We start from the raw sequence: 24,814 nt of genomic DNA, 5'->3' as shown, positions 1-24,814 counted from the left end.
AGGGATGCCCAAGCTGGGGCAGATCAGCCTTCTGGGGAGGGCTGCTCACTGTTGCAGTCCTGAAGCCACCTCCTGCCCCTTGCCGCAGGCACAGCTGTGTGTGCAGCCACTGCTGTGGATGCTGCCGCACAGAACTGCACTGCAGCCTTCTGCCCCTCCTCAGGAACAGCTGCGCTGCCTGGCACAGCTGGCACCCCAGAACTGGAAACATCCCCAGAGTGCAGGAGGCACCGCCGGGCAGTGCCAGCCTGGAGCCAGCAGTCAGGCAGGGCCAGCAGCAGGGCCTCCACACTGTGCTGACGCAGCATGACCCATCCCTGTGGCAGCAGCACACCTCTGCCCTGCTGCACAGCTTCTCTGAAGGGAAAGTAACTCATTTGGGCTCTTCTGCTTCTCTGCTGAAAATGAGGACAGGAGCCACCTGCTCCTGCTGTGCCCAGCTGCCACCAGTTCAGCTCCTGTGCTTCCCCAGAGCCCGTTAGAGGAAACGCCGCACAGATGGATACGGAGCAAAAAAGAAGGCAGGGATGGGGCAGCAGACCTCAGAAGAGGCTGCAGTGGGAGGGGAATACACCACCATTTGTGCAGCATGACAGAGCTCAGGGCAGCTGGTGGCACCAGCTGGGCCCTCCGTGAGCCTCAGAGGAGGGCCACAGCAGGGCAGAACTGCAGGAGCAGTGCACAGGCATTGCCTGAGGGCCCTGAGAAGGATCTGGAGAGCTACTCCACCTCCAGCTTTCCCACAGCCAACTCTCGGGACCAGGCCACACCAAAGCCTAGCAACCTCAGCCCTGATAGGCACAGGCCAAGGAAGCTGCTCATCCAAACCTGAATACCATACTGCCAATAAAAGGCAGAGCTCTTCCATGAGCACACAGCAGGCCTTCTCCCAGATCCCAGCACAAAGCCCTGCAGAAAGAGCACGGGTTTCCTCCTGGTGCAGAGCTGCACTCAAAGCCACTAAGATCCACTACATTTCAAGTACAAATGGATATCACTGAAACACCCAAACTGAAAGGTCGACTTGTTGGGCACAAGGAAGCATTACACGGGATGTCCTTGGAACCAATGAGAAGGTTTGGACCAGGTGAGAGGAATCAAACACTACCCCAGAGTCTTCACTCTACAGCAAATCACTGTGCAAGCCAGGACCTCTTCCCCCATACAATCAGTTCCTCAAACAAGGAGAATGAAAAGAAGCATCTGGCTTTCCTCAAGCAAACTCCATGCATATGCACTCACTTCAGCAGTGACTTGTCTTGACCACAGTTTCTTCTTCCTCCAGAATGGCCGAGAACAAGCAAGGCTTGCTGCTCTGAGCATCAGCAAGGTCTGGCGCACACACACTGCTGCACAAGTCAACTAAGACAGACACAAGACCCACAGCAGAGATTTACTGTGAACACACATCACAACACAGCACAGAGATCTTTGGGCAGAGCTTCACAAAAACGTATATGGTAGCTACAGACAAACACACAGACTTGTCCATAAATACAGGAGGCGCAAGAGGCACAGCCCTGCCCTGCACTCAGGACATGGCAGGGACAGCTGTGTCAACGTTGCCTTCAGGCTTGTGCTCACAACTCGTTTACATAAATATGTATTAAATATTTCTCATTTTATATAGAATAAAGTTTTCTTCTTATTGGTTTCTAATAATCCTGATTTGCTCAAATAGCAGTTTCTCTTAATTTCTGTCACCAAGAGTTCAAAGCTTTACCTCACATGACCCTTGGGGACTAGAAAAACCCGTGTGTGTCCTCCCTGCACACCTCTCTCTGGCTGGATCCCTGGCTCCTGCCAGCCCAGCCCAGCAGGAAAACATTCAAGTCCACTCCAGAGAGAGGTTTTCTTGCAAGTAGCTGTCTTGAACCTGTTCTTCTCATTGCTCTCCTTCTCAAACTCACTCAGAACGCTTTCTTTCTCCTTTTCCTATTCTTCCCTCTACTGCCTCTCTGGATCAGTTTTTGGCAGCCAGTAGTGGTGATCAAGAGAAGGAAAGGAAGGAACAGAGAGGAGGCTGATGGTTGTGAAGAACCCGATTACTTTGAGCCCAGAATGCCTTCCCTAAAGGCTGTGGGCCTACTAATCTCCAGGGAGCATTTGTGTCCTCTGGACTCACCACTCCAAAAGCCTCAGCTCTACCAATCCACTGTCCCAGTGAGCGTACAGCCCTAGAGAGACGCTGAACCAACGCAGTGTCACATCCCTGCTCAATGGAGGTGCATTTGTTGTTTGTTTAACATGGCAGATGAAGTATTGTCTCTTGCTGGATGGCAAAGAGCTGGCTTGTGTAGGAGCAGAGCAGACTCTTCCACGACCTGGAGTCCTATGGACTTGGGGCATGGCTTGTTCCGTGGACAACCATCTGCATGAAGTGCTGTGCAGGAAGTTGGCTGCCTCCAGGCTAGAAGCGCTCACAGTGTGCTGTCCAGTGAGCTGCTAGTTCTGCTGATCCTCCCGACATAGTGGCTGCAGCCCCTCCACACTTGCCTCAAGAGGAGGCGGCTCCTCCCAGCACAGCTGACCAGACAGAAGCTGGTCTGACAGAGCACTGCATCCCATAAATGGTTCCTCACCCACATGCTCTGGGTCCAACTCTTCTCCCAGAAGTTCCTCTTCACAGGGCACCAAGATGTTCTTGGCCAGCCCTGATTGATACAGGCCAGTCATTACTCCTAAATCTCCCTCAGCTGGCTTCACTCTCTCCCCAGCTGGCCTCATCTCAGACTCTGCACCACTCTTTGGTTTCCCTATGTTAATTGAATCTAGCATTTCCTCAGCTGAATCTTCTTCCACCTCCACCATACTTTTTTCCTCCAGGTTAGAGTTCTCCTTTCCCAGCTCCTTCTTGCACAGTTCTGGGAGCACACCTGGCTCTGGGTCCTTACTCCTGGTCTCAGAAGCATTGGGCTCCGTCACTGGCAACCCAGACATGCCCACCTCCCCACCAAGCCCTCCACTGTCAGGCTGCCTCTCTCCTTGTTCAGGGGACTGGCCACTCAGCTGCTCCTCATTTTTGGAGGGACTGATGGAAAGTTTCTCAGCGAAGTTGAAACGAGTGCAGCTGTCCAAAGAGGTTGGGGAGGATGGGCCTGCACTGGAGACAGTACTGGAAGGGCCACTGCTGTCTGCAAAGAGGAGGAAAAAAAAAAATCTTAAAACATTTAGCTGGTATTTCCTTAGCAAACCCAAGCTGTCACCATCCCACAGTTCTACAAGAGATGGGTGAGGGTCACCTACGTGTCATGCACCCTGGCAGGAGCTTGCAACTGCTATCAGGTGTGCTTCTGGCAGCAGTTCAGCTCATGAAATCACAAGCACAAAATCCACACTTACATCTTGTTATATAATGCTACACTGACTTTACAACACAAAACTTCATGTTGGATATTGAGTGGAAAAGCTTTCTTTCATTCCCTCTCTATTATGCAACACTCATCTTCAACATCACTACCCTTGGATCCTGACACACACAGTCCCTGAATGCTGAACTACAATTGCCTCTGGAAGAAGAAATATTTCTCCACCAGTGACAGTTCTTGCCTTATGCTGTACAGTGAGTGAAACCAGAGAATAGATTTAGATTATATCTAGTCCAGTAAAAGGGGGAGGATTAAACAATTGTTGTTGGCCAGATCAGTTCCTTGACCTCAGTGACAGCTGAGCAAATAGTACTTAAGGAGCAAACAGCCAGGAGAAGAGCAGATCTGCCCTTTCATTGGCAACACTGATTTGTGTTAAGGCATTTGCTGTTTAACTGTTTGATGGGTCTTTCTCATTCAAGATGCAGTCAGATCAGCAGAGGGGACAAACTATAGTCATCACTTCAGCAGAGACTGTGACAAGCAAGTGGTTACAGAAAAGTAACACAAGTTACAAGTTACTACACTCTTCCCACAAGTGAAGAGTTAAACGGAAGGCTATCCTATTTGGAGCTCCAAGTATGGCATGTATGTGGCTAGCAGGTAAGGAATGTGCTTTCACATGCTGACACTGGGTTGGCCACGTGTCATGGATAAGCACAGAACTTGAGATGAAAATGAAGTGCATTCAGGCACTCCATGTCCTATGGCACTCAGCAGAGGATGCCTGGAGAGACATTATCCATTTCCCTGTAATATACAGTACTATAAAGAGTCTCTTTTCCATCTGTCTCTGGGAGCTTTCTAACAGGGCATATGACTTAATTTCCTTTTACCTACTTCCCCATTCTGATACTGTTCCATTGATGGCAAAGCATAAAACCAATATTTGGCTTCTACCATTCCACGCTCTTCTCCCCTCCCTCTCCACCACATTCACCCCTGATCAAGAAGAGAGCACACTCACACCAAGGGGGCTTATCCGACCTCTGGCGCAGTGGCAATGAGGATGATGATAGAATTCGCTGAGACATAAAGGGGTCCCCTGCTATTTGGCTGCCAATCATTGAATCAAACAAAGCTTTAAGAAAAAAAAATACACAGGTCAATAACATTCAGGCAGAGAGAAAACAGAATGGCCACAATGAGTCTACATTCCCCAGCAACCACTAACAGGCACTCAGGAAAGAGTTTAAGAGTGCGCATACAGAGCTGTGTCTGGGAACCTGAGCCTCAAATTTCCCAAGCTGGAGTTTGTATCCACATCACTGTGCTGACCAGCAGCAGACAGACCCGGCCAACCACTCATCCCTCAGGTGTGTGGCCTAGGATGGCTCTGAGCTGGATCCCACTGTGAGGCTAGAACATCCTGGAACAGGCATCTGTGACTGTGCTTATTGCTCACTCTGTCCCCAGAACGTAAAAGACCAAAATTCCTTAACTGCTTGCTTTGGCTCTGCCCTACCCAGAGATGAGCCCACCTCATCAGTACCTGCAGTAGACTGAACATGTGATTCACTGCAACTCCTGCACACAGCCGTCAGGAACTCATTGACCTGCCGCAAAGAGAGGGAGTTGTGCAAGGTCTCCAGGGGATAAATGGTGGGAACCATGGAACAGCCTTCAAAACCTGGAAAGAAACCCAATCAGAAAATGAATAGAGTAAAGAGCAATCTAGGTCTCTGCAGGACCATTCATAGCTTAAGGAGCTAGGCAGTGTGGGAACCAAACGACAGCCACATTCAGGACTAAGGTCACCTTTTCTAGGCCAAGAAAATCACCAAATCACCATTAGGCAATCACATGCAGTTACAGACCTGAAAGCAAGCATCCAGGCATACGCAAAAAAAAGGAGGAGGAAACATCTAGCAGCAGCAAGATTTGCTGCAATGCCTGTGTCTCTTTTGCTAAAATACCTGGTTCTGAGGGAAAACATGGTGTAGTTCTGCAGTTTACAGAAGCTAAGCAAAACTTGAGTGAAGTCAGCAGAATTTCCCAGGACTCCCACCATCAATAACACTCCAACCTGAGACACAGACCACCCCCAACTCATCGGTCAGTTATGGTGCACTGCTGCCTTTGCAAAGAGTGGGAAAAGAACCTCCCGGCACACCCTGCAGGGAACACCTGGTACACCCCTCCCCAAGCAGATGTTTGAATCGTGTCCCCAAAGACGACCTCGTTGTCTGCAAACTCTGAATTAGTGGAAGTCATATCAACATCTAACAGACTCTTGCTCAGAGCTAAGCTGAATCACAACCACTCACAATAAATTCTTTGCTATTGAGTCAGCAGAGATTACAGCAAAGCATTTTTCTCTTCATCCAAACTTCCCGATAGCACTCTGTGGCACTAAGCCAGCCTGAAACCATCAGAGGACAAGAAAGAAACAAAAGTGTCTCTGGGCATATGGAAGTAAGACTCTTTCTGCTCTGTTCTCATATTTAAAAATCTCTGAACTCCTTAAGTCCGTGCTTCCTATTCTGTGTGCCCTAAGCTCCCTCAGAGTTCAGAAGAAAAAAAATAAAAGGAAAGGAATTGGTTCTGTTCCTACAGGTAAGAAACATTACTTTGAAATGCAATAAAGTGTATGGCTCTTGATGCACACAAGACTGCTGCTCAGCACACTGACAGGCTAAAATTGGTCCCTGCGCCTATGAAGGAGAGAACCTGGAGCACCCAGATTGTTTGCTATAAATGACACTTTTTCCAGTCCTTCAGTCACCCCCAGGTTTCATCAATCTCTGCCCCGATGCACTCATCTAACCCAGGTCTGCAAGAGGCAAGGAACCTGAACCAGCAGATGGTTTTAGAGTGATTACATGCCATGCAAGGAGGCTACAGGTCAGAACACGACCAGTTTGCAGTGCTGCATGCATCCACTACCATAAGAGCTACTAGAGGTGAAGAACCCTCTGGCCACCGAGGGGGGTTACCTGTGCCACAGAGTGCCTACGAACATTAATTCGAGACATGAAGGATAACAAATCTTTGGCTAGGACAAAGGAATGTGAGACAAAAAAAAAAAAATCACCATGTTGTTCTTTCTCTTGCTGAAAAGTCCTTCCTGAATAAGGAAGAGTGCTTATTCATTATTTTCTCACAGGCACCCTGAGAGACAAAGCTAAAGGAAAGCAGTGAGGTAAAGACTTTAAAGACCAGCAGACTGGAGATGGCGTTGGAGAAGCACAGAGGGAGACTCATGTCAGCTCACAACAGAACCTGTCTTCAAAGAGACCAAAGTTGACTCAGCTATCCAGTTATCCAAAGAAAATGGAAAGTAGTTTAAATACAACATAGGGCAAGGCAATGTTGTTACAAGATACACTGGAGGCACTGACAGGGATGGGAGTGTATGTGCAAACCTCTAATAAAGAGAAGAAATCAAAGATCCAATGTCAAAGGAAGGTGTGACACCAACAACGCTACCAATAGACAGAGGCCAAGGAAGGCTCAGGTGAGAACTCTTTTTGGCCCAAATCAATTGTTTTTGTGCATTACATTTTTACCTCAGAATTCTGAACATCAGCATACGTGTTTTCATTGGCAGCAATTACCAAGTTACTACACAGCTGTCTGGTTGTGAGCTCTGTGTTGGCATGGAGAGGTTGCTTGTTCCTGCATAGTGGAAATCCTGAAAGCAAGAGGCAGAGCAATGGCACTGATACATCCCCAAAGTTCTATGTGCCAAAGCTCTGTACGTCAGCTCCCCATCCCAGTCTCAGCACAGATCCTTAAGGGTATGGAGAAAGCACACTCAGCAAGTTTCCCTCCAACACTCTTGGTCAGTTGAGCTGTATTTTGCTGGCAGAGCTCCAACACGCCCCGTGTATACCCCTAAGTGCTTATACGCAGGTACACAGTATGCACATGAATTAGGACTTCTTGCTAGCAAGCCCTTCTAAATTTAAGTCCACACAGTCAGCCTGAAGGTCTGTTCTGGTCAGCTGCTCCCTGCCCACAGTGCCAGAAGCGTACATCCATGATGGGCTACAAGACCAGACAGCACATGGTGACCCCTTCGCCAGGCCTGCAGTGACCTTACAGCTCAGAGCCGTTCTGAACACAATGCAGCTTTTTCATGACATTCTCCAGTCTCCACTTAAGTTCAGTTGCACTTTTAACACCCCCATGTAGAGTTATGAGGAGTTTCACTCTGTTTCTGGTATTTTTTTCAATTCATTCCTATTTTATGCTGCCTTCTATTTGGTCTATTAGAAACATCCCAGTTCTTGTGCTGAAGCAGAGGCCAAACTGCAGATCCCCACCGCTCCCCTCCAGGCCACTCATACCACCACCAAAGCCACCCTTCCCAGACTGCAGATGTCTCCCTTTTCCCAGTGGTGATGGTCAGCTCTACGTGACATTGGGGTGGTTTCTTTATGTTACCCAACATGGATTTGCACTGAACGTCACCTGCTGTTTTACTGCCCAGTCGCTCACTACCCCATGCTCCTGTTTCCTCACAGCTGACCCTTGCAGTTATTATCCCTGCTATTCACTACCAACATGAACTCACTTCACACCCTTTCTTTCCTAAACTAGACGAACACAGATTCCCAGAATGATCACTTCAAGGCTTAACTACTGACTCTTCCAGATATGGATGACAAGCACATACTTTTATCTCCTTGCTTCTATCTTTTGCTTCTTTTCTTTGATTAGGTAGAAGTCTACCTGAGAGCCAAGAAAGAGAGGAGAGAAGGGGAGTACATAGTTTTACACAATAAATTTGGACTTTCAGCTACAAAGGCAGGAGAAATTTCTCTAAGAACATCAGCAGGGGTTCCAAAGACACTAATTAACTGTGGTCCGAATGGCAGTCAAGCTGAGGGGAAAAAAAAAAAAAAAAAAAGAGAACTTACTGAGTGCAGACATCTGATTTCCACATAGGAAACCTACTACATTGATGCACAGAGCTCATCAGCCCGGCTGCATTAGAATAGGTGGCACAACCCAGCATCACGCTGCAATCTTTGGAGTTTATTTGCCCAAAGTGCTGAACTCATTTCCTCTCTCTGCTGGAGCTCACGTGGGAAGGTTGAGATCTACAGTAGAGGAAGCTCAGCTTTAGCTTTGGAGCGGTCTGCTTTGTTCCAGTATCTCATCCCTTGAAGCAGTTTTGATCCTCTTTAGAATTTGTTGCTAGGAGACCAAGGATTGTCCTAATTATAGACAGAAAGCAACTGCCATCTCCAAGCTGCCTACTCAGTAGGAAGGGCTGTATCAAGAATAAACAGGCTGAATATATTAAAAAAAAAAATCTCTTTTCTAGGCTTTGAAAACGTTTGATCCTGTTGCATCAGTGCCCGAAAAGCTGTGCTGTGTCTGCCTCTGCCACATATGGGTCTGAATGAAAAAAGAACTCCATGCATCACACCACACATTCAGCAAGCCACATGCACCGAGCAGGTTTTATGGTGCAGCTCTAGCCAGAGACCCCTCTCAGAGAGAAATCTCCTGCTTGTCTTAGGAGCACTGCGACCTCAATGCATCAGATTTCCCACCTGTGCCAGAGGCTGACAAATAGCCAAGAAGCACTGATTTGTAACATCTAGATTTAGTACTGGAATCACCTGCCTCCCCCCATGTGACACACTGCAAACTTCCTAACAGGTGAAACAGATGCCATGCAATGCAGACGCACAGAAGCTCAGTGTCTACCCTAGCTTAACTTGGTCTCTCTAAACAATACAACCCCATAAGCACTCATTTCCCCTAAATAAATTTCCACTGCATGTTCATTCACTCTGCCCATGATCAGCTGCAGTGCCTCCTTAATCTCCTTTCCTTCCACACTCTCAACCCTTTGGTTCTTCCATCAGTAAGGGAACACTGAGCAGCACACTACTGAGACCTGGACAGGTGCATCACATCAGCAGGACACCACGCTGGCAGGAAAACAGCATTTGCAGAAAGCTTACTGGCTTACCCTGGATAAAGGAAGAAGGCAATGAACAATTGCCCAGGATGGAAAGAGCAGAGTTAGAGCTACACAAAGAGCACTGGCTCCACGTGGAAAGGCTGCTTCTAAGGCTACAAAACTGCTGGTACAACAGCCCACACGCCTTGCTGCAGCAGCAATCCAGAGATGTAAGGGATGCAGTGAGGGGAAAGGCTTTCCTTTTTTTAGAAGCAAAGCATACTTTGCATTCTCAAGCAGACAGTGGTCCCTGCTCAGCTCTAAGAGCACGGGACTAAGGCAGCTGCAGCGTGCAGTACCGTAAAGACACTCCAAGTCATCCTGCCCTGAGATCAGCCAGCTCCTGAAGAGGCGCAGGTGGTAGGAGCACTGCTGGAGGTGATGGGCTAGAGTGGCATCCAGGGAGATGTTCCGGCTCGTGGCATAGTCAGAGGAAAAACGGCGCAGCAACTGGGCAACGTGGTGGTGCTCAAACGCATCTGGAGGAAAGGGGCCACAAAGAGTGAGAGGAGCAGGGAGGTGCAGCTGGGAAACAAAAAATGTAGAGATGTAGGAAAGGAGCTGCCAGCAACGGGGCTGCTGCACAGGAGGCGACCCACATCACGCACTACAGCCCAGTCCCTCCCGCACTAAGAATAGGAATACCCTGAGTTCCACAAACCCCAGATCGGAAGGCAGCAGGGCAGGCTCCCGCCTGACCCAGCTTCTGCCAAACACAGCGCGTGTGGGCAGTGCCACCACCGGCTGAATGGCGAGGTTTCATCTTTATAAGTGAAGTCGGACAACTGAGAAAATTCCAGGACACGTTCTAAGTCCTGCACGCTTCAGGTTCAGCAATATAAGAACATCATCCCAGACTCACCCTCCCAGCTGAGACAAGAAATCCAAACTGCCAACAAAGCACAGAGTCCTGCATCCACATGCAGCCGCTCACTTCACCAGATGTAGGAGAACAAGTGACCTGACACCGAACGTCTGGAGGCGGCGCGAGGTACGCTGGGGGACAGCATGGCTCGACTGAGAACATCTTGTTAGCGAGTGTGGAAAAAAGGGAGTGCGGACGTGCCTTCTTGAGACTCTCAAGAGAGCCCTGTGCAATCTTCTGTGATGCTCTTGCTATCACACGGCAGACAAGATCCTGAACTACAGGCCTGTCTTCTCCCCTATCCGTGCAGCCTCAAGACTCATGAGACCAGGCGATAAACCATCTGGCCTGATCCTGTGCTTGGCCACTGCTCTCTTTCACTCATCCCACCTAATCAAGTAGAGGCAGCTCTTTAGAATAAAAATATCCAGATTCAGAGCTGTGAATAACTTTTGCATTCTCAGGCAAGTGGTTCATGCAGCTAAACCCCTTTCCCATTAAAACCAGTGCTATATCTATGCCAAACTTTATGCTCACACCTGCTGGACACCTGCTTTCTTGATTAAGAAGCACTCTGCCATTAGAAATATTCACTGGGTCCTTGGGAAAAACCTGATGCTCAGTTTCACTTCATGATACTTCTATGGGGGGCAGCTGCTTTATGGTATGGTTTAGGACAGGCTGGAGCTTGGTACCAGTTCTGTTGACAAGATAGAACAACATCCTGCTAACACACACGTTTCCTCAGATGGCACCCAGACATACAAGCAGACTGAGCAGCTGATCCCTCTGGGAAAAACAAAACCAAACTGAAAGTAGACTCTCTTTGAATAGCTGAAGCAATAACGCCATATTTAGCTGCCCCTTCCTCCTTCATCTTCCCTGAACTTTGGTCTTTGTAACAGTCTTCTGGACATCTTTCACCTTACAGGTCACACAGAGCAGAAGTTCTCTGGTTCTCTGTATTTATTGAGAACAAGATTTCAGAAGCAGCCCTGATCACATAGCCGTGATCAAATGCTTAACCTGGTATCTTTCCGTGATCTGCTTTGGTTCTAAATTGTCTCATGAGTTATGGGTAGGAGCAATGCTATGAAACGTTTTCAAAAGCTTCTATGACTTGGATAATAAATAGTAGCTCAAGGAATCTTCTACAGCAGAGCTAAGGGTCTTTAGCCTCAAGAGACCCACAGTTCCAATGATGGGTTACTAGTGAATAAACATAGGCACTGTCAGACATCCTTCCTTACCAGCCTTGTCATAGCTACCAGCATTACAGGAGTGAGGATGGTTGAAGATGCACTGTGTGGCAAGCTGCTGATCTCTTAGCTCGGGAAAGTGGTGGGGCCAAGGCAGCACTGCACATCAGCAGCAGATGGAAATTCTGGAAAGTGTCTGCAGGAAAGGTGAGACCACTCCACCAACACTACCATACCTGGAGTAACCAAGGGCCCAACCTAACAAACCAGTTTGCAAATAGGAGCACTGGTAGCTTCACAGCCTCCTAAGACCACTGTGCTAAGGAATGCTGCTAGCACCTCCCACCCTCCCATCACAGACCGCACTTTTCCAGGATCTCTTCTTGTTTCAGACCTGAAGATGCGCAGTGTAGAAGCTGAGGACCAAAGTTGCTGGTGCCCTTGGGATATAAAGTAGACATTCCCCCACACACCTCAGGTCCAACGCCATTCTTCCCACAGCCTCCACCCCCTGCAAGGCAGCACTACAGAAGGCCTTACATCAGCAGTGGATTTAAAGGCTGCTTTAGGAATTCCATTTACAGTCACTGCTCTTGGTTATTCACCTGGGACACAAATGCAGTCGGACGGACCTCCCACAAACAGTACAGGAACCACTGAGCAGTAACAGCAGATGAATGGTCAGTTACAAGGAGACAATGGGGGAAGGTGAAGCATGGACACCAGGTACACAGACACGCAAGAAACCACAAGAAGGCTGAGAGTATGTGCAGAGAGGAGAACCAAATGTGAGCATGGGGTTAGAAGTGTGAGGGAACGTCAAATCAAGGAAGCAAACGTACCATTAGTCGGATGCTTTGCAAACGACACAGAAAATCGTTTTACGGCTGGCATAGACAAGAGCTCTGAGGAAATAAAAACAGATCATCTCAGTTAACAGCCTGCCTCTAGGGAACCCCCGATTCACGTGCTTGCCTCTGCCCTTTCATGTGCACCTCCTGCCGGACCCCCCAACACACCTCCATTGGCTCTGCTGCCGTACCCCAGGCACGTTCTGCCTGCAGGTTTGAGGGAAGCTCTTGGGTTCCTCACACACTATCAGCTGCCTGCTTCCCTTGCACTGTCCTGTCAGTGTCTCCCCTGGCTCTTCAAGGACACCAGTGGCACTCCCTCCATCACAGACAGCAGCACGTATCTTCTCACCACACTTCCAGCCATCTTGATAGCAACCAGGCACAGTTCAGTGAGAGATGCAACAAGGCCACACTCACAGCCACAAAGCTGTCCCAAGCAATCAGCAGCACCACCACATACCCTGAAACCCTGGAGCTATAGTCCTCAGGACTCACCACTGCCCAAAGAAAAGACTATTCTGCAGAACTGAACAGCCTTGGCACTGCTAAATGGAGCTCAAAACATCCTCTAAATGCAAGCTAAGCAGAGCCATTTATGAATCTGAAAGTTAAATCAATGAAGTAATTAGGGAACAAATAGAAGATCCATGAAGACGTATCTCTGCAGTTTTGCTGCTCAAAGCACATCAGTAGAGGAGGTTTGGGGATACACCTGTCAGACTGGTCCTCAGGCTTCTCCTGGCTGTGAATCAGACCAGACCAAATTCGCACAGAAATCACACATCAGAAGTCAGTGCAAGGATGGGCTCTACGTATCTGCTGATGGGGCACAAATGGATGAGTTTGTGAGTTGGTCTCTATATGCTCAAAAAAAAAAACAAAAACAAAAACAAGAAAACCACACACTTCAGTTTATTCCCACTCCGGGAACTCCTCAGTTACTATGGAAAGAATGGTCTGCATAGATCACCTGTATGCAGTCGTACCTTTTGCTGCTACTCAGGACCTAAGGATATAATTTCTATTCAATGCATTAGTTCTACCTGGTCAGCGTGGTCTTTATACATGCCTGTCACTGTATATTGAGGTTAGGAGATTCACTTACCAATTATGCTTCCACACCCTACACTGTGCTTCTCTATTTACACCCACTGACTTGCCCACATAATATACTTAAATCAGCTCTCAAATTGCTTCAATTTTCCTTTCAGCATAAACACCACATTTTAAGGCTGTTTTTTTTTTTTTTTTCCTCTTTTTAAACTACAGTCAGATGGCAAAGCTCTTTACACATGTGCTCTGAGAACTGTGCGAGCCCTGGTGCTGCGGTCACACAGATGGTAGCCACCATCAGCCAACTCAGATCTCCTTTTTGCATTTACAAGAGCATCAGTTTAGATGGTGCTGCAACATAGGCTACTGGATCCCTGGATTCAGAGCTGAACTTCAAAGCATCACCAGAGGACCTTCCTTCAACCTGAGCTTGGGACACAACCCTCCACTGAAGCATTCCTTAGCCCTCTTCCATTGCCAAGCAAAGAGACTGAAGAAATTAGGGCCACTTTAATTTCACTTGAGCAAGTCTCAGATGAAGTGCCACAAGCCATGCGCCATAAGTTAAAGCACCACAGCCATGAAAAATGCCAGCAAACGCGTGCTCCAAAGCCTGGAGACTTTTTAAAGATTATTTGCCTGATGACTGAGAAAAAGGCCCCGATACAAACATACTCCAAATGTCTGCTGTAGCCATGTCACTTACTGCACTCAGCTCTGGTGGTGTTCAGCTTCAGTGCCAATGTTCAGCATTTCATTGGTGCTCATTTAAAAGGAAGGGCCCAGAACAAGGGCTGACCTCACACTCCACACTACCTTCCTCAGGAGATAAATGCCCTTCTGCCTCCTCTTGTTTTTCCCAATTCCTCACTGTATCACTATAATGCGATGGAAAGTAGAGCAATAATAGCAGGGTGGCAAAATCTTTGGCAGCAGCAAATGGCTACATGCAGCAGCCATGGATGCAGAAATAAAAGAAAGAAGCTGCTTACCTTCAGAAGGCCTCAGGAAGGCAGGGATCTCCAGAGAGATACCCCCACCTCCACTGCCAACCCTCAGATGGGGCTGGAAGGGGTGGATCCTGGCTCCAGCCCTTCCTGTCACTCAGGGGCATTGCACACACCTGAGCTCCCCTGGGCTGGCCCTGCCTTCCACCAGCTGCTCCATCACTGCTGCAGGCTGAGACTCAGCATTTCTGCTACACTCATAGTTACACAGAGTGCTGACACACTGAGAAATATGAAAAATGAAATGTAACATCTAGATGAATAATTCTGGGCCGTTAGTCATATGTTAGTTAAGTAAGTCTGACTTGTAAGTACTTGAGTGCACAGCTGCATCTCAGAACACAGAATTTAGGCTAACACAGCAGGAACGTGCCCTGGACCACGACTGCAAGGAGCCAATTGCAGGCTCTTAAGTACACAGCTAACAGAGAAAGGCAGCATTGCACAGGGAACGGTGGGACTGGACAAAATCTGCCCTGGTACCAGCTGGGTACAGAACAAGCAGTCTTTGACAGTTTTCCTTGAGAATTAGTAATTGCCTTTGGACCTATGGTGTTTGCTTAGAGTGGGAGAAAAATCAGTCAGTGTCCTAGCTGGCCTTTTCAGTATTTCTTCTGGTATTCATATCCCTACCCTGTGCCAAACACCACGAGCTTCTATTCCGGGACCCACGGTCAGCCAGCACTTGCTGCCTTGAGCAGATCTGGCTTGTGCAGCAGGCCTTGACAAATCCTTCCAATTCACCCTCCTTCTCTATCAGCCTGATGTGTGTTAAGAAGCTCCCTGAAGAGGTGAAAAGCAATGCAGTTTTCTCTTACACTGAAAAGCAGCACAGAAAGCCATGTACATCACAGCCTCTGTACAACAGTATTCACAGGGTTCCAACAGATCTCAGAATGGGTAACGTTTTCCACCCTGATATGTTAAGCCTGCATCCTTTTTATGGATGTTGTGGGGGTCCCATCCCTGGAAAAGTTTAAGGCCAGACTGGATGGGCCTTTGGGCAACACGATCTAGTGGGAGGTGTCCCTGCCCACGGCAGGGGGGTTGCAAATGATGGTCTTTAAGGGCCCTTCTAACCCAAGTCATTCTGTGATTCTACAACTTTGTATAGCTAAGGATGTGGTTGGCTTTCTGGGGTGGAAGTGCACGTCACAGACAAGTATTCAATTTTTAGTCCATCAATATCCTTAAGTCCTTCTCTGCAGGGCTGTTCTCAATCAATTCATCACCCAATCTACTCTAATCGATACTTGACAGAGTCTTACTGGGATCATAATGAACACTTTCACTTGTGCGTAACATCCCTACAAATCCTCTAGAATACCTCAGTCTTCTCCTGCGCTCCAGATTCCTTGAAAGTAGCAACAGCATTTCTGCTTCTCAGTGCATAATTCACTTATACCATCTGGAGAAAAATCCTCAGCTGGCAACATCCCTTCATCCCTGCACACCAAGCAACGGTTGCATTGATGATCCAAATATGTCCTACCAGACTGCCCTGCTGACCTGTACAGCAGTTTCTACAGACCACTCACAATAGCTCCAAGTCCTTCCACAGGCACTTATAGCAGACATATCACACCTATTACACTGCCTTCTGACAGCTATCTCAGATTCTTCTGCATGCCCCGCACACAGCTAGAGACTTCAGTACTCAACTTGTTTCCCTCAACACATCACATTGCCTCATCTTCTGTAGACTGAGGATTAATGTCACTATTCAGCCTTGGTTTAGCATCCGTGAGGTCAACGAGGTAAGCAAGATGATTTTACACGTACCAGGACAGACCTATCTCATATCTAGACCAATAATCCTTCCTCACACCAGCAAGCAGTATTAAAATGCCAGAGAAAACTCAGCCACCAGCACTGCTATACACCAACATTACCATACATCAACATACAGCTCCTCACACAGTGCCAGCTCCTGCCTTGTCCTAGCAGGGATCACGACCTCTTGGGATATGACAGAATGCATTACTGTAGATGAGGTGAAAATACACATCTGACTGCATCACTCTTCTTAGCGGTCTAAGTCTCTGCTTTAGTAGCTCCCTGAGACACCAAAGGCCACAGATTAACCTGCTGCACAGAGAACACACATACCGTCTTTGTATGTCAGGCTGCTGGCAAACTTTTTGCCATGGCTGCGTGCGTAGTCCTGAAGGTTGGGGGCACTGGAGGAGCCTCCCAGCACAGTGGTGCTAAACAGCCCGGTGCACTGTGACCCTGGAAAGGCATGGAAGGTGTTAGTATGACATCTCCACACCATGCAACTACAGAAAAGCAGTGTTAGTTGAAGAACGAGGAATAAACTGCCCGCTTTAGAAGCGATCCCAGGAAACACATGATGCTGGCGAAGAATGGTGAGGCAGTATTCCCCATTCTGAATTCAGCAGTGCCAAACGCATAGCAGGTAGCCAAATATTCAGCTCCAGGAAAGTTTCCAACTCCTTCCAGTGGTTTATTTCCCTCTGGCTCTTCCAATCTAATCTAGGAAAAACATCCTGACACCAGTCAGCAAAACCAAGTGCTCCTGTCAGAAAAGCCAGGGTACAGATCACTGATGCTCATTTCACACAACGCCTGCTCTCCTGTTGTGCAGTTAATGAATATACTGATGTTATGGTATAGTAGCGTACAATTAACAAATATACAGATGGTAAGGTATAACAGGGAGCTTGGCTATGGTGCTATCACACCAAGGCAGGAAACAGAAATGACAGATACACTCACCCGTAACCTGGGCTCGCGTGGGAAACTCTGGTGGAGCGGATCTCCAGAGAGCTCCTTCCCCACTGGCAGTCAGCTCTTAAATGGCTCTAGGAGAGGTGCAGCCAGGCTCCACCCCTTCCTGCAGCACAGGTGAGTTGCCTTCAGCTGTGCTCCTGTGGCTGACTCACTGCTCGCCTCAGGTGATCAATCAGAGCTTCAGGCAGAGATTCAGCAGCCCCACACACCTGTCCTTTCTCTTTGGAAGGTCCCTCTTCTGCTGGACACTGAGAAGCAGAAAGAGGTACCTATATCTAATGCACTTCAGGGTGTTGAAACTGTTGCTGCAAATGTGGATTAATCACTCTGTCAATCAGTAAGGAAAGCAATGGGACAAGAGAGCTTTCTTTCACACCCACTGACTCCAGAGTCAGCCCAAGTGTCCTGTGAATGACCGCGCACACAGCGTGGAGCTTTGCTTACCCTGTGGTAAGGAAGAAGGCACGCATTACATTCTCACGCACAGGAGAGTGCATGTGAGCTCCACTAAGTGCTGGTGTTTGCACAGCATTTTTCACTTGATATTATGTGATATTTGGGAACGGCTGGGTATTTGAAACAGGACTCTTTCAACCACAGAAAGCAATTCTGTGTGAGGGAAAAAAAACCACACAACTTATTATTGGAAAGATAAAACCACTGATTGTCTATAAATTCCTTGTTCAGCTGCCTTGATACTACATTCTGTAAATACCATCTGCTAAAAACATTACTCCCACATACCTTGCTTCCAGAAACAAGCAGGTTGATCTTGCTCTACCTCATTTACCAGGACAAGAAGCCTGACATACTGCCTACTGGTATTTAAGTGGAACAGTGCATCTGTCACTACTGTTAAAAGAAATAAATTCTTCCTATCGTGGAAGCAGCTCTTGATCCTAAAACATGGAATGATTTAGGCTGGAAGGAAACCCTGTGAGGCTTCCAGCTTGGATCAGCTTGCTAGGATGTGTCCAGTCTGCATACCTTCAAGGAAGGAGATCACAGGAAGATTCCAAGCCCTGTCCCAATATTTGGCATGCTTATGGTGAAGAATTAATTCCTCAAGGTTAATTGGAATTCCCTGTGTTGCAACTTCTATTTGTTGTTTCTCATGTTTCTCTGACTCCTCTGTAATCTCCTGCTCAGGTGGCTGAACAGCATTAAGGTCTCCACCAATCTGGGCTGCAGCTCCACAGCCCCCCGCTGCTCTGCCCTGGGCTGACGCCTGCTGCACCCCTGCCCTTCGTCACCCAGGGAGCCCAACGCAGGCAGCAATCTTTCAGACACAGCATCACAAATGCTGCATAGAGGGGAAGGACCAGCTTCCTCAGCCTGCTGGCTGCAGTCCTATTAACCTGGCAGAGAGAGCAAGCCATCTGCCTTCTCTGGTTGAAGGACATGCTACTGCCTCACATCCATTTGTTGCCCAGGAGGATGCCAGGTCTTTTACTACAAATCAGCATTTTAACTGGAGTCTCTTTGGAGAAAAAAAAAAAAAAAAAAAAAAAAAGATCCTGAGCTTTGGGTTATTGATGTGTAAGTTCAGTCTCAGCTGATATCTGCTTCTCAGAACTGTGGAGGCTGACAAAAAGAATTGTCATATGCACTGAACTAAGCAACTCCACCACTGTAACACTGCTAGTGGCTTTCCACTAGGCAGACCAGCATGTTTTGTCCTTGGACAAAGAGCAAACAGCTCTTGCCTGCAGGGTAACTGATACACAAGTCTGAGAACATTTCTCCTAATCCCAGTAACGGGAAGCTCAGTGGCGACTCAGCGTGAACAGGAATCCATCAGAATGCAGACAAAATTTTGTCAAGTGGCAGCCAGCGTGATGCTCAGAGCCATACTGTCATGGTTTAAAACAAACAAACAGCAACAAAAGACAAGACTTATTTACTGGCAGATGAAAATGTAACTATAGATTTTTCTCATTTGCCATCTTGTGCCACTAATCATTAAACTAAGGACAGCCAAGTGTTTGTAATCATACAGTAGACAAAGGCACTTTGTTAGCACCCTTAAACACAAACAGAATTTACAAGCGTGACTCTATGGATGACAGCAATTGTCTACAGTGAACTCACTGTAGCCAAATTAAACAAACAAGCACACATCCTAAAGGACACCTAGCAAGTTGGATCTAAGATGTAGCAGTGCTTACAAGGAATAACATAACATGCTGGATCATTTTTGCATATTTAACTTTCAGATGTATATTCAATGTTTCAGATGTTTAAAAAAGGATATCTCTTGATTCACTCTCACTAGGAGTGAAAGTCTCAGCACAAAGCTGCCAGCCCCACTGGCAATATATCACCTCTTTAACAGCAAGGAGTGATTTTATCCCATTTCAAAGTGCTCTGCAAGCAGAGAAAGGCACAGGCACTGAAACATCCCTATGCTTCTAGAGCTAGAAGTACACACACTACTGCAGACAGTCCACGATGATGCACTTCTTCCTATCCAGAAAAACAAAGTATACTCCAAAGCAACATGCTGTACAGACAAAGCAAGCTGCAGCCTTCGCTTCTTCCCAGCAGCCATTTCAAGGCATTTCTGAATTACCACGAAGACACAATTCTGGCAGATATGGCAACAAGGCAACAGCTCTGCCCGGCTTCTCCTTCCAAAATGGCTCAATATGCGAGGGAATATCCGAAGAGATGCACACGTTCCCTCTGAGATAACAACAGCCAGACCCTGGCAAGGTCAGGCTCTGAACTTCAGAAAAGCTCAGAAACAGCAGGCAGCATCTGAATGAATCACCTCACAGCACAGCTGCTGAGACAAGCATTGAAGCCAATGTTTAGGATCCCGTGGGTTCTATATACTTTATCCAAGAGAGAAAGCGCACCTCAGATCATAAAGGGAGAAGACATTAGACTTCTATAAAGCAAACAGGAAAGGAAAATTCCTTCAAGAGCTTGGTTTTCACAAACAAAGAAGCATCATTCTTTTCAGCAGCTCACGGGCTGAGAGAAATTCACAGAAACAGACATTCTGATAAGCAGAAATTGTGCAGCCTGGTGTTGCAGCACACCAGCTCAACCCTTCCTTGCACGCAGCCACAAGTCTCCATGGGGAAAATGGTGACTGAGTATCCAGACAGAGCCCCAGATCTGCTCGCTCAACTCCCACCCAAAATCTTCCATCCGCAGAGCTTCACAGCTGGGTGAATGATCAGCAAAGACCTCCCAGTGAGGCTAGTCTGGCAAGAACTTGAAATTAAACCTGATGAGATTACGCTTCAAATTTTGTTGTCAAGTCCAGTACGGTAGTAGTCTTCTCTATTTCCAAAACAGAATCCTGGGATATTTCCTAATTGTAGCAAAGAAAATTCCATGAAATTGACAAGAATTGGTTTCCAAAGAAGCAGCTTATTCAAAAGTGACAAGGCAGTGATCAGGCCCTTCAGATAACCCTTGGCTGCAGGGTGCCTGTGTCACGGAGTAAAGAGTCAGTAACAGAACTGATGAAAGAACTCAAATGCAAAAAAAATGGTTCTAGAGAAAAAGAAAGTGGGTGTAACTTGGGCATTTCCATTCCCTGATGCTTTTTCTAGGTTTCTCTGTTTTGAACCCCATAGCTAACAAAGCTATAACAAAGACTGCTATTCACCTTCCAAAAATTTTTTGTTTCAGCAAAAATATTTCAGGAAGAATTTCCACAGTTAAGACACAGTTTACAGTCGGATGGCAGGGAACGGTATTCTCAAGGACACAACAGAGAACACCGGCTGCCCCAAAATATTTTCTCTCACAGGCTACCATGCAAAAAACAGCTAAGCAGGGCATCCCAGCTCTGAGAGCTGTCAAACACTGCAGCAGAAGATGATGGATCTGTTTCATACAAGAGATCTTTAGGAAAAAAAGGTAGAAAGACAATAGTCTCACATGAAGACAGCTCTGTATGTAAACTACTCTCCTGCAGAACAGAAAGTATTCCAGATCTCACGTGAAATCGTCTCCTCCTACTAAGTTTAAAAATGATGTAACAAATGAGAGCAACACAGAAGCAGAAGTTCAGTCCATAAGTTGCTCTGTTGCTCGGTTTTACGTGGGACGACAAGTGCGTCTTCTGTAGCTGGCAGCTGAAGGAGGAGGTCACACACAAAAGTCATTGCAATGCGATAACCTCTGCAGCGGTCTAGGCAGTAACGCTACGAGAAGACACAATGCACACAGAGAGACGTACAAGGAACTTGAGCCAGATAGATACAGGGAGGGACAGACAGATGCACACGAGAGTACAGAGGTACAGATGAGCAGGTTGGGAACGGGTCAAGTACAGTACCTAAGCCACTTTGCTTCATCTCAGAAGCTTGCCTGGAGTAAGTGCTGAAGAGGCGATAACCTTTGGAAGAAGATTCAGAAAGCACCTGCAAAGAGAGAGTATGATCAGGGCCATGCCCTGTGTTACCCACGGCTGTCAAGTGTTTTTGTACAGAAGTAAAAAGAAAAGTGCCTCTTGCTTAAAAATCACAATTTTCAAGAAGCATACAAGTACTCTTATGCTAAGATTGTGACAACATGCGCTCACTTTTAATTTCATGTTTGTGTTGGGATATGGAACAGTAGAAATTTCAGAAACATAAGGGATCCCTGTACCGAGTTCCTTGTCCCCTAAGGCCACTGGGATCACTGGGACACAGACTTCCTTCTTTCACAGCAGAAATGTATATCTCCTTCAACGCAGTAGTGCCCGATGCAGACTCTCCAAGTACTGCATACAGAGGTCACACCACGGGTGACACAGTGGCAGAAGCCAGCTAACTCGTGTTCTGATGCTGCTTTCCCTATCAGAAAACAGATACCAAAAATGCTCTTCCTCATAAATTCCCTGTCCCTCCTCCACGGGGAGTTTGTCAGGCCAGCCTTCCCAAAAACTCAAATTCCTTCTCCAAATCAATCCACAGAAGCAACTCAAACTGTCATATGAAGAGGAATCTCAGGAAACTAAAATGAGGCAGAAGACCTTTGTGAGACCAACAAGAACAGCACTTTTACCTCCATCGACCCCGTCTTGCGGTTCCTGATCAGAGGTGATCTCCGCTGAACTCCAACGGGCTCGGAGGGCTGCGGGGACCTTGGCTGGGCACGGTCGGGCTCATCCATGCCCTTCTCTTTGGAGAGGTCCTCCAGGCTGCCTTGGTCTGCTTTCTTGTCCTCACTCTGCAGTAGAGAACACTGACAGCTCCAGGCACACATCCGGACCAGGCGCTGCCCGGGGCATTTGCTCGAGGCCGGGATCTCTGAGCTCCGCTAAGCGCAGTCAGACACCGGCACCCTGCTCCTCCTCGAACAAAGACTGCCCTACAGAGCCCGCAAAGCCAGGCACAGAATGTGACCCGCCGAGTCCTCAGGCACAAGGACAGGCTGGAGGAGAGCGCGCTGCTGCGGCCCAGGCCTGCCGGGCCGGTAGGGCAGCACGGCACGCAGCAGAGCCGCACGCAGCGCGTCCCATGCAGGGCAGCCCTCTGCCCCGCGCCCAGCGCAGCGCTCTCACCTCTGCTGAGGCAGGCCGAAAGCCAAACCCCGTGGGAACGTTTCTGTCCTCCTCACAACCCTTCACACCAGGGCTGAAATGCAGCTCCACGTGGAAGCGCTCTTCTGAGGACGGGTCCTGTGAACAGCAGGGACGGGGAATAAGTGAATGCACGGAAACCTCACAGGCTGTCAGCACAGGCCGTGGTTTGGGCTTTGGCCACCCTGCCATGCTGGTGCAGCATGCACCCCAACAGCATCCTTCGGAAGGAAGGCAGAAGCAACAAGAACCCACAGACATACTGGCTCTAGGACTGCCTCGTCCAAAAGTATGGCCCTCATTAGCACAAAGCTGAGGCATTCAAAATGTTCTTGTTCTGTCACGACAGCCAAAACAGAATCAGGCTCTGTATATATACATGGAACTAAAGCACAGCTTTAGGCAACAGAGACCACTCTGCTGCAAAACCACTTACAGGCACATGGAGAGACTGGCTCCCTCCCAGACCTTCAGTCAAGTTGCTCCAAGACTTAAGTAAGAGTCTCTAATGATTATTTAAAATAATACCTATTTTTAGAAGGCAGACAGAACTTTTACAGCTTCCAGCACTAATGATAACCCAAAGTTTCATCATCTCTACTTGCTCTGCCACTCAAGATCTCCGTTCTGCCATTAAAATCCCACATCTGTTCTCTGAATGTGACATTCTCATTCTGAACCTTGCAGTAAAGGGACTGCTCCTCTCACCACTTATCCCTGGTGGCTTACTCTGTGACCTCCTGAAGCACAGATCACAGAATCTGGGATTCAGAATGCACGCTTCAGTGCCAGAACTATTTATGGCCATCACTGCCATTTTCCACATTCCACCATTTTTAAGTGGTTGTCTTTTCTTCCTGAAGATACCTGTATATACTTCCCTAACTATACGAGTAGATTTTTAGTAAATACAAAAAAAGTTTATGAATATGGGATTTCTGGACGTTTTCTAGAAATACTCTGAATAAACAGCCAAATATAAATTGTTTTTAATTTGTTTCCTATTGTTAACTTGTAATTAATATTAAGAAACAACAAATGATTTTGGTTTAGGACATGCTTTCAAGTTGCTGCTATCAATTATGCAAGTTTGGCACTACTGCGCTGGATGGTGTTCTGCTTACATGTAACAAACTGTAAGTAGGTCACTGCCTCACACCTAAAAATAAGAACTAGCAGTTGTGTTAATGATCCATCTGTCTTTATCCACAAGCTGAGAGCTCAGATCACAAAATTCCCAACTGATCTTATCTCTCAGGGGCTGCACCCCGCATCGTGGCAGGAAGGATTTTGTCCTATAGCTATATCCCTCACCTTGTTGTTGTCCTCGTAGAGCATGATAACAATCTGGGTCATGTAGTTCAGCTCTGAGATAGCACTCAAATAGTCCATGGCTCTCTTCCACTGCTGGTCTTTGTTCTCCTGATATATATACACATAAACAGTCGCGTGGAATAAGCAACAGCAGACACCTTGCAGCATTCAGTGAAATGGGTCTGAGAGACTTTGCCTCTCCACAAGGTAACAGCATTGTCAGGACAAAAACAAGAGAGATGGCCTTGCAACGAGGGCAGGGTGCTTACAGGAAGGAGCAATTGCACAGAGGGACACTACAGCTCCCCACCCAACCCACATGCAGACCTAAGGACACCCAGATGCAAGCCTCTGTGCCATGCTGACTGGAGAAAAGCATAACCCACAGCAGCTCCCAAGCACAGTCGTTCTCAAGATTTTAGAGAAATGACAAAAAAACAACAAACAAACAAAAAACAAACAAAAACAAACAAACAAACAAACAAACCCGAAACACCAAGGAAGCCTAAAGCAGAGCTTTCTCTCAGGTCTGCATGCTGACTCCCTCAGGAAGCAGATCATGAGAGCGCAACAAGAGGTTGGATTGATGAGATAGTCCCCTAGAACTGGGCCCTCTCTCCCCCTGGTACAGAGCTCACATTTACAGCCCCAGGTCACTTCCTTTTGAGCAAACTGATTTCTTGACTTTGAATTAACTGAAAGTCTCCAAATAACAGCAACTAAATAACTCTTTTAAACAAACTGATGAAGGAGGCAGGCTCACACTGCTCTCTTTCTACAGAGGCAAGTGCTCCAGACTCATCCAAAATTAGAAGGATAGCTTTTGGAGAAAACATGGCTCTGCACAAGCCAGGCAGGTGGTGTCAGGGAAGAGGAAGAACAATCCCTCTACATGCCAGAAGGCAGGAAGCTGCAGCATGCGGACACAGCAGCGATGGAGCTGCTCA

General features: G+C 47.4%; 1 protein-coding gene across 13 annotated transcripts in view; it reads right to left on the bottom strand.

The window, feature by feature from the left end:
- Window positions 1–1,363: 1,363 nt before the first annotated feature.
- PPIP5K1 (diphosphoinositol pentakisphosphate kinase 1) overlaps window positions 1,364–24,814 on the bottom strand; it is a 41,427-nt gene continuing 17,976 nt past the window's right edge. For 7 of the 13 annotated variants that reach the window (XM_085234097.1, XM_085234102.1, XM_085234098.1 and 4 more), the window contains 10 exons: window positions 23,868–23,975; window positions 22,536–22,652; window positions 22,037–22,201; window positions 21,324–21,408; window positions 16,379–16,501; window positions 12,198–12,260; window positions 9,591–9,770; window positions 4,861–4,998; window positions 4,336–4,449; window positions 1,364–3,134 (listed from right to left, as the gene is read on the bottom strand). In XM_085234097.1, coding sequence (XP_085090223.1) covers window positions 2,446–3,134; window positions 4,336–4,449; window positions 4,861–4,998; window positions 9,591–9,770; window positions 12,198–12,260; window positions 16,379–16,501; window positions 21,324–21,408; window positions 22,037–22,201; window positions 22,536–22,652; window positions 23,868–23,975 — 1,782 coding nt within the window. In that variant the 3' untranslated portion in view covers window positions 1,364–2,445. The remainder of the gene's footprint in view (window positions 3,135–4,335; window positions 4,450–4,860; window positions 4,999–9,590; window positions 9,771–12,197; window positions 12,261–16,378; window positions 16,502–21,323; window positions 21,409–22,036; window positions 22,202–22,535; window positions 22,653–23,867; window positions 23,976–24,814) is intronic. The other 6 variants (XM_085234110.1, XM_085234105.1, XM_085234103.1 and 3 more) reach the window with 5 other exon arrangements.

The sequence above is a fragment of the Meleagris gallopavo genome, chromosome 12 (genome assembly GCF_905368555.1).
Source record: "Meleagris gallopavo chromosome 12, MGAL_WU_HG_1.1, whole genome shotgun sequence".
Classification (NCBI taxonomy): domain Eukaryota; kingdom Metazoa; phylum Chordata; class Aves; order Galliformes; family Phasianidae; genus Meleagris; species Meleagris gallopavo.
Note: the sequence above shows the minus strand (reverse complement) of the source record. Positions and strands in the feature narration are given on the sequence as shown.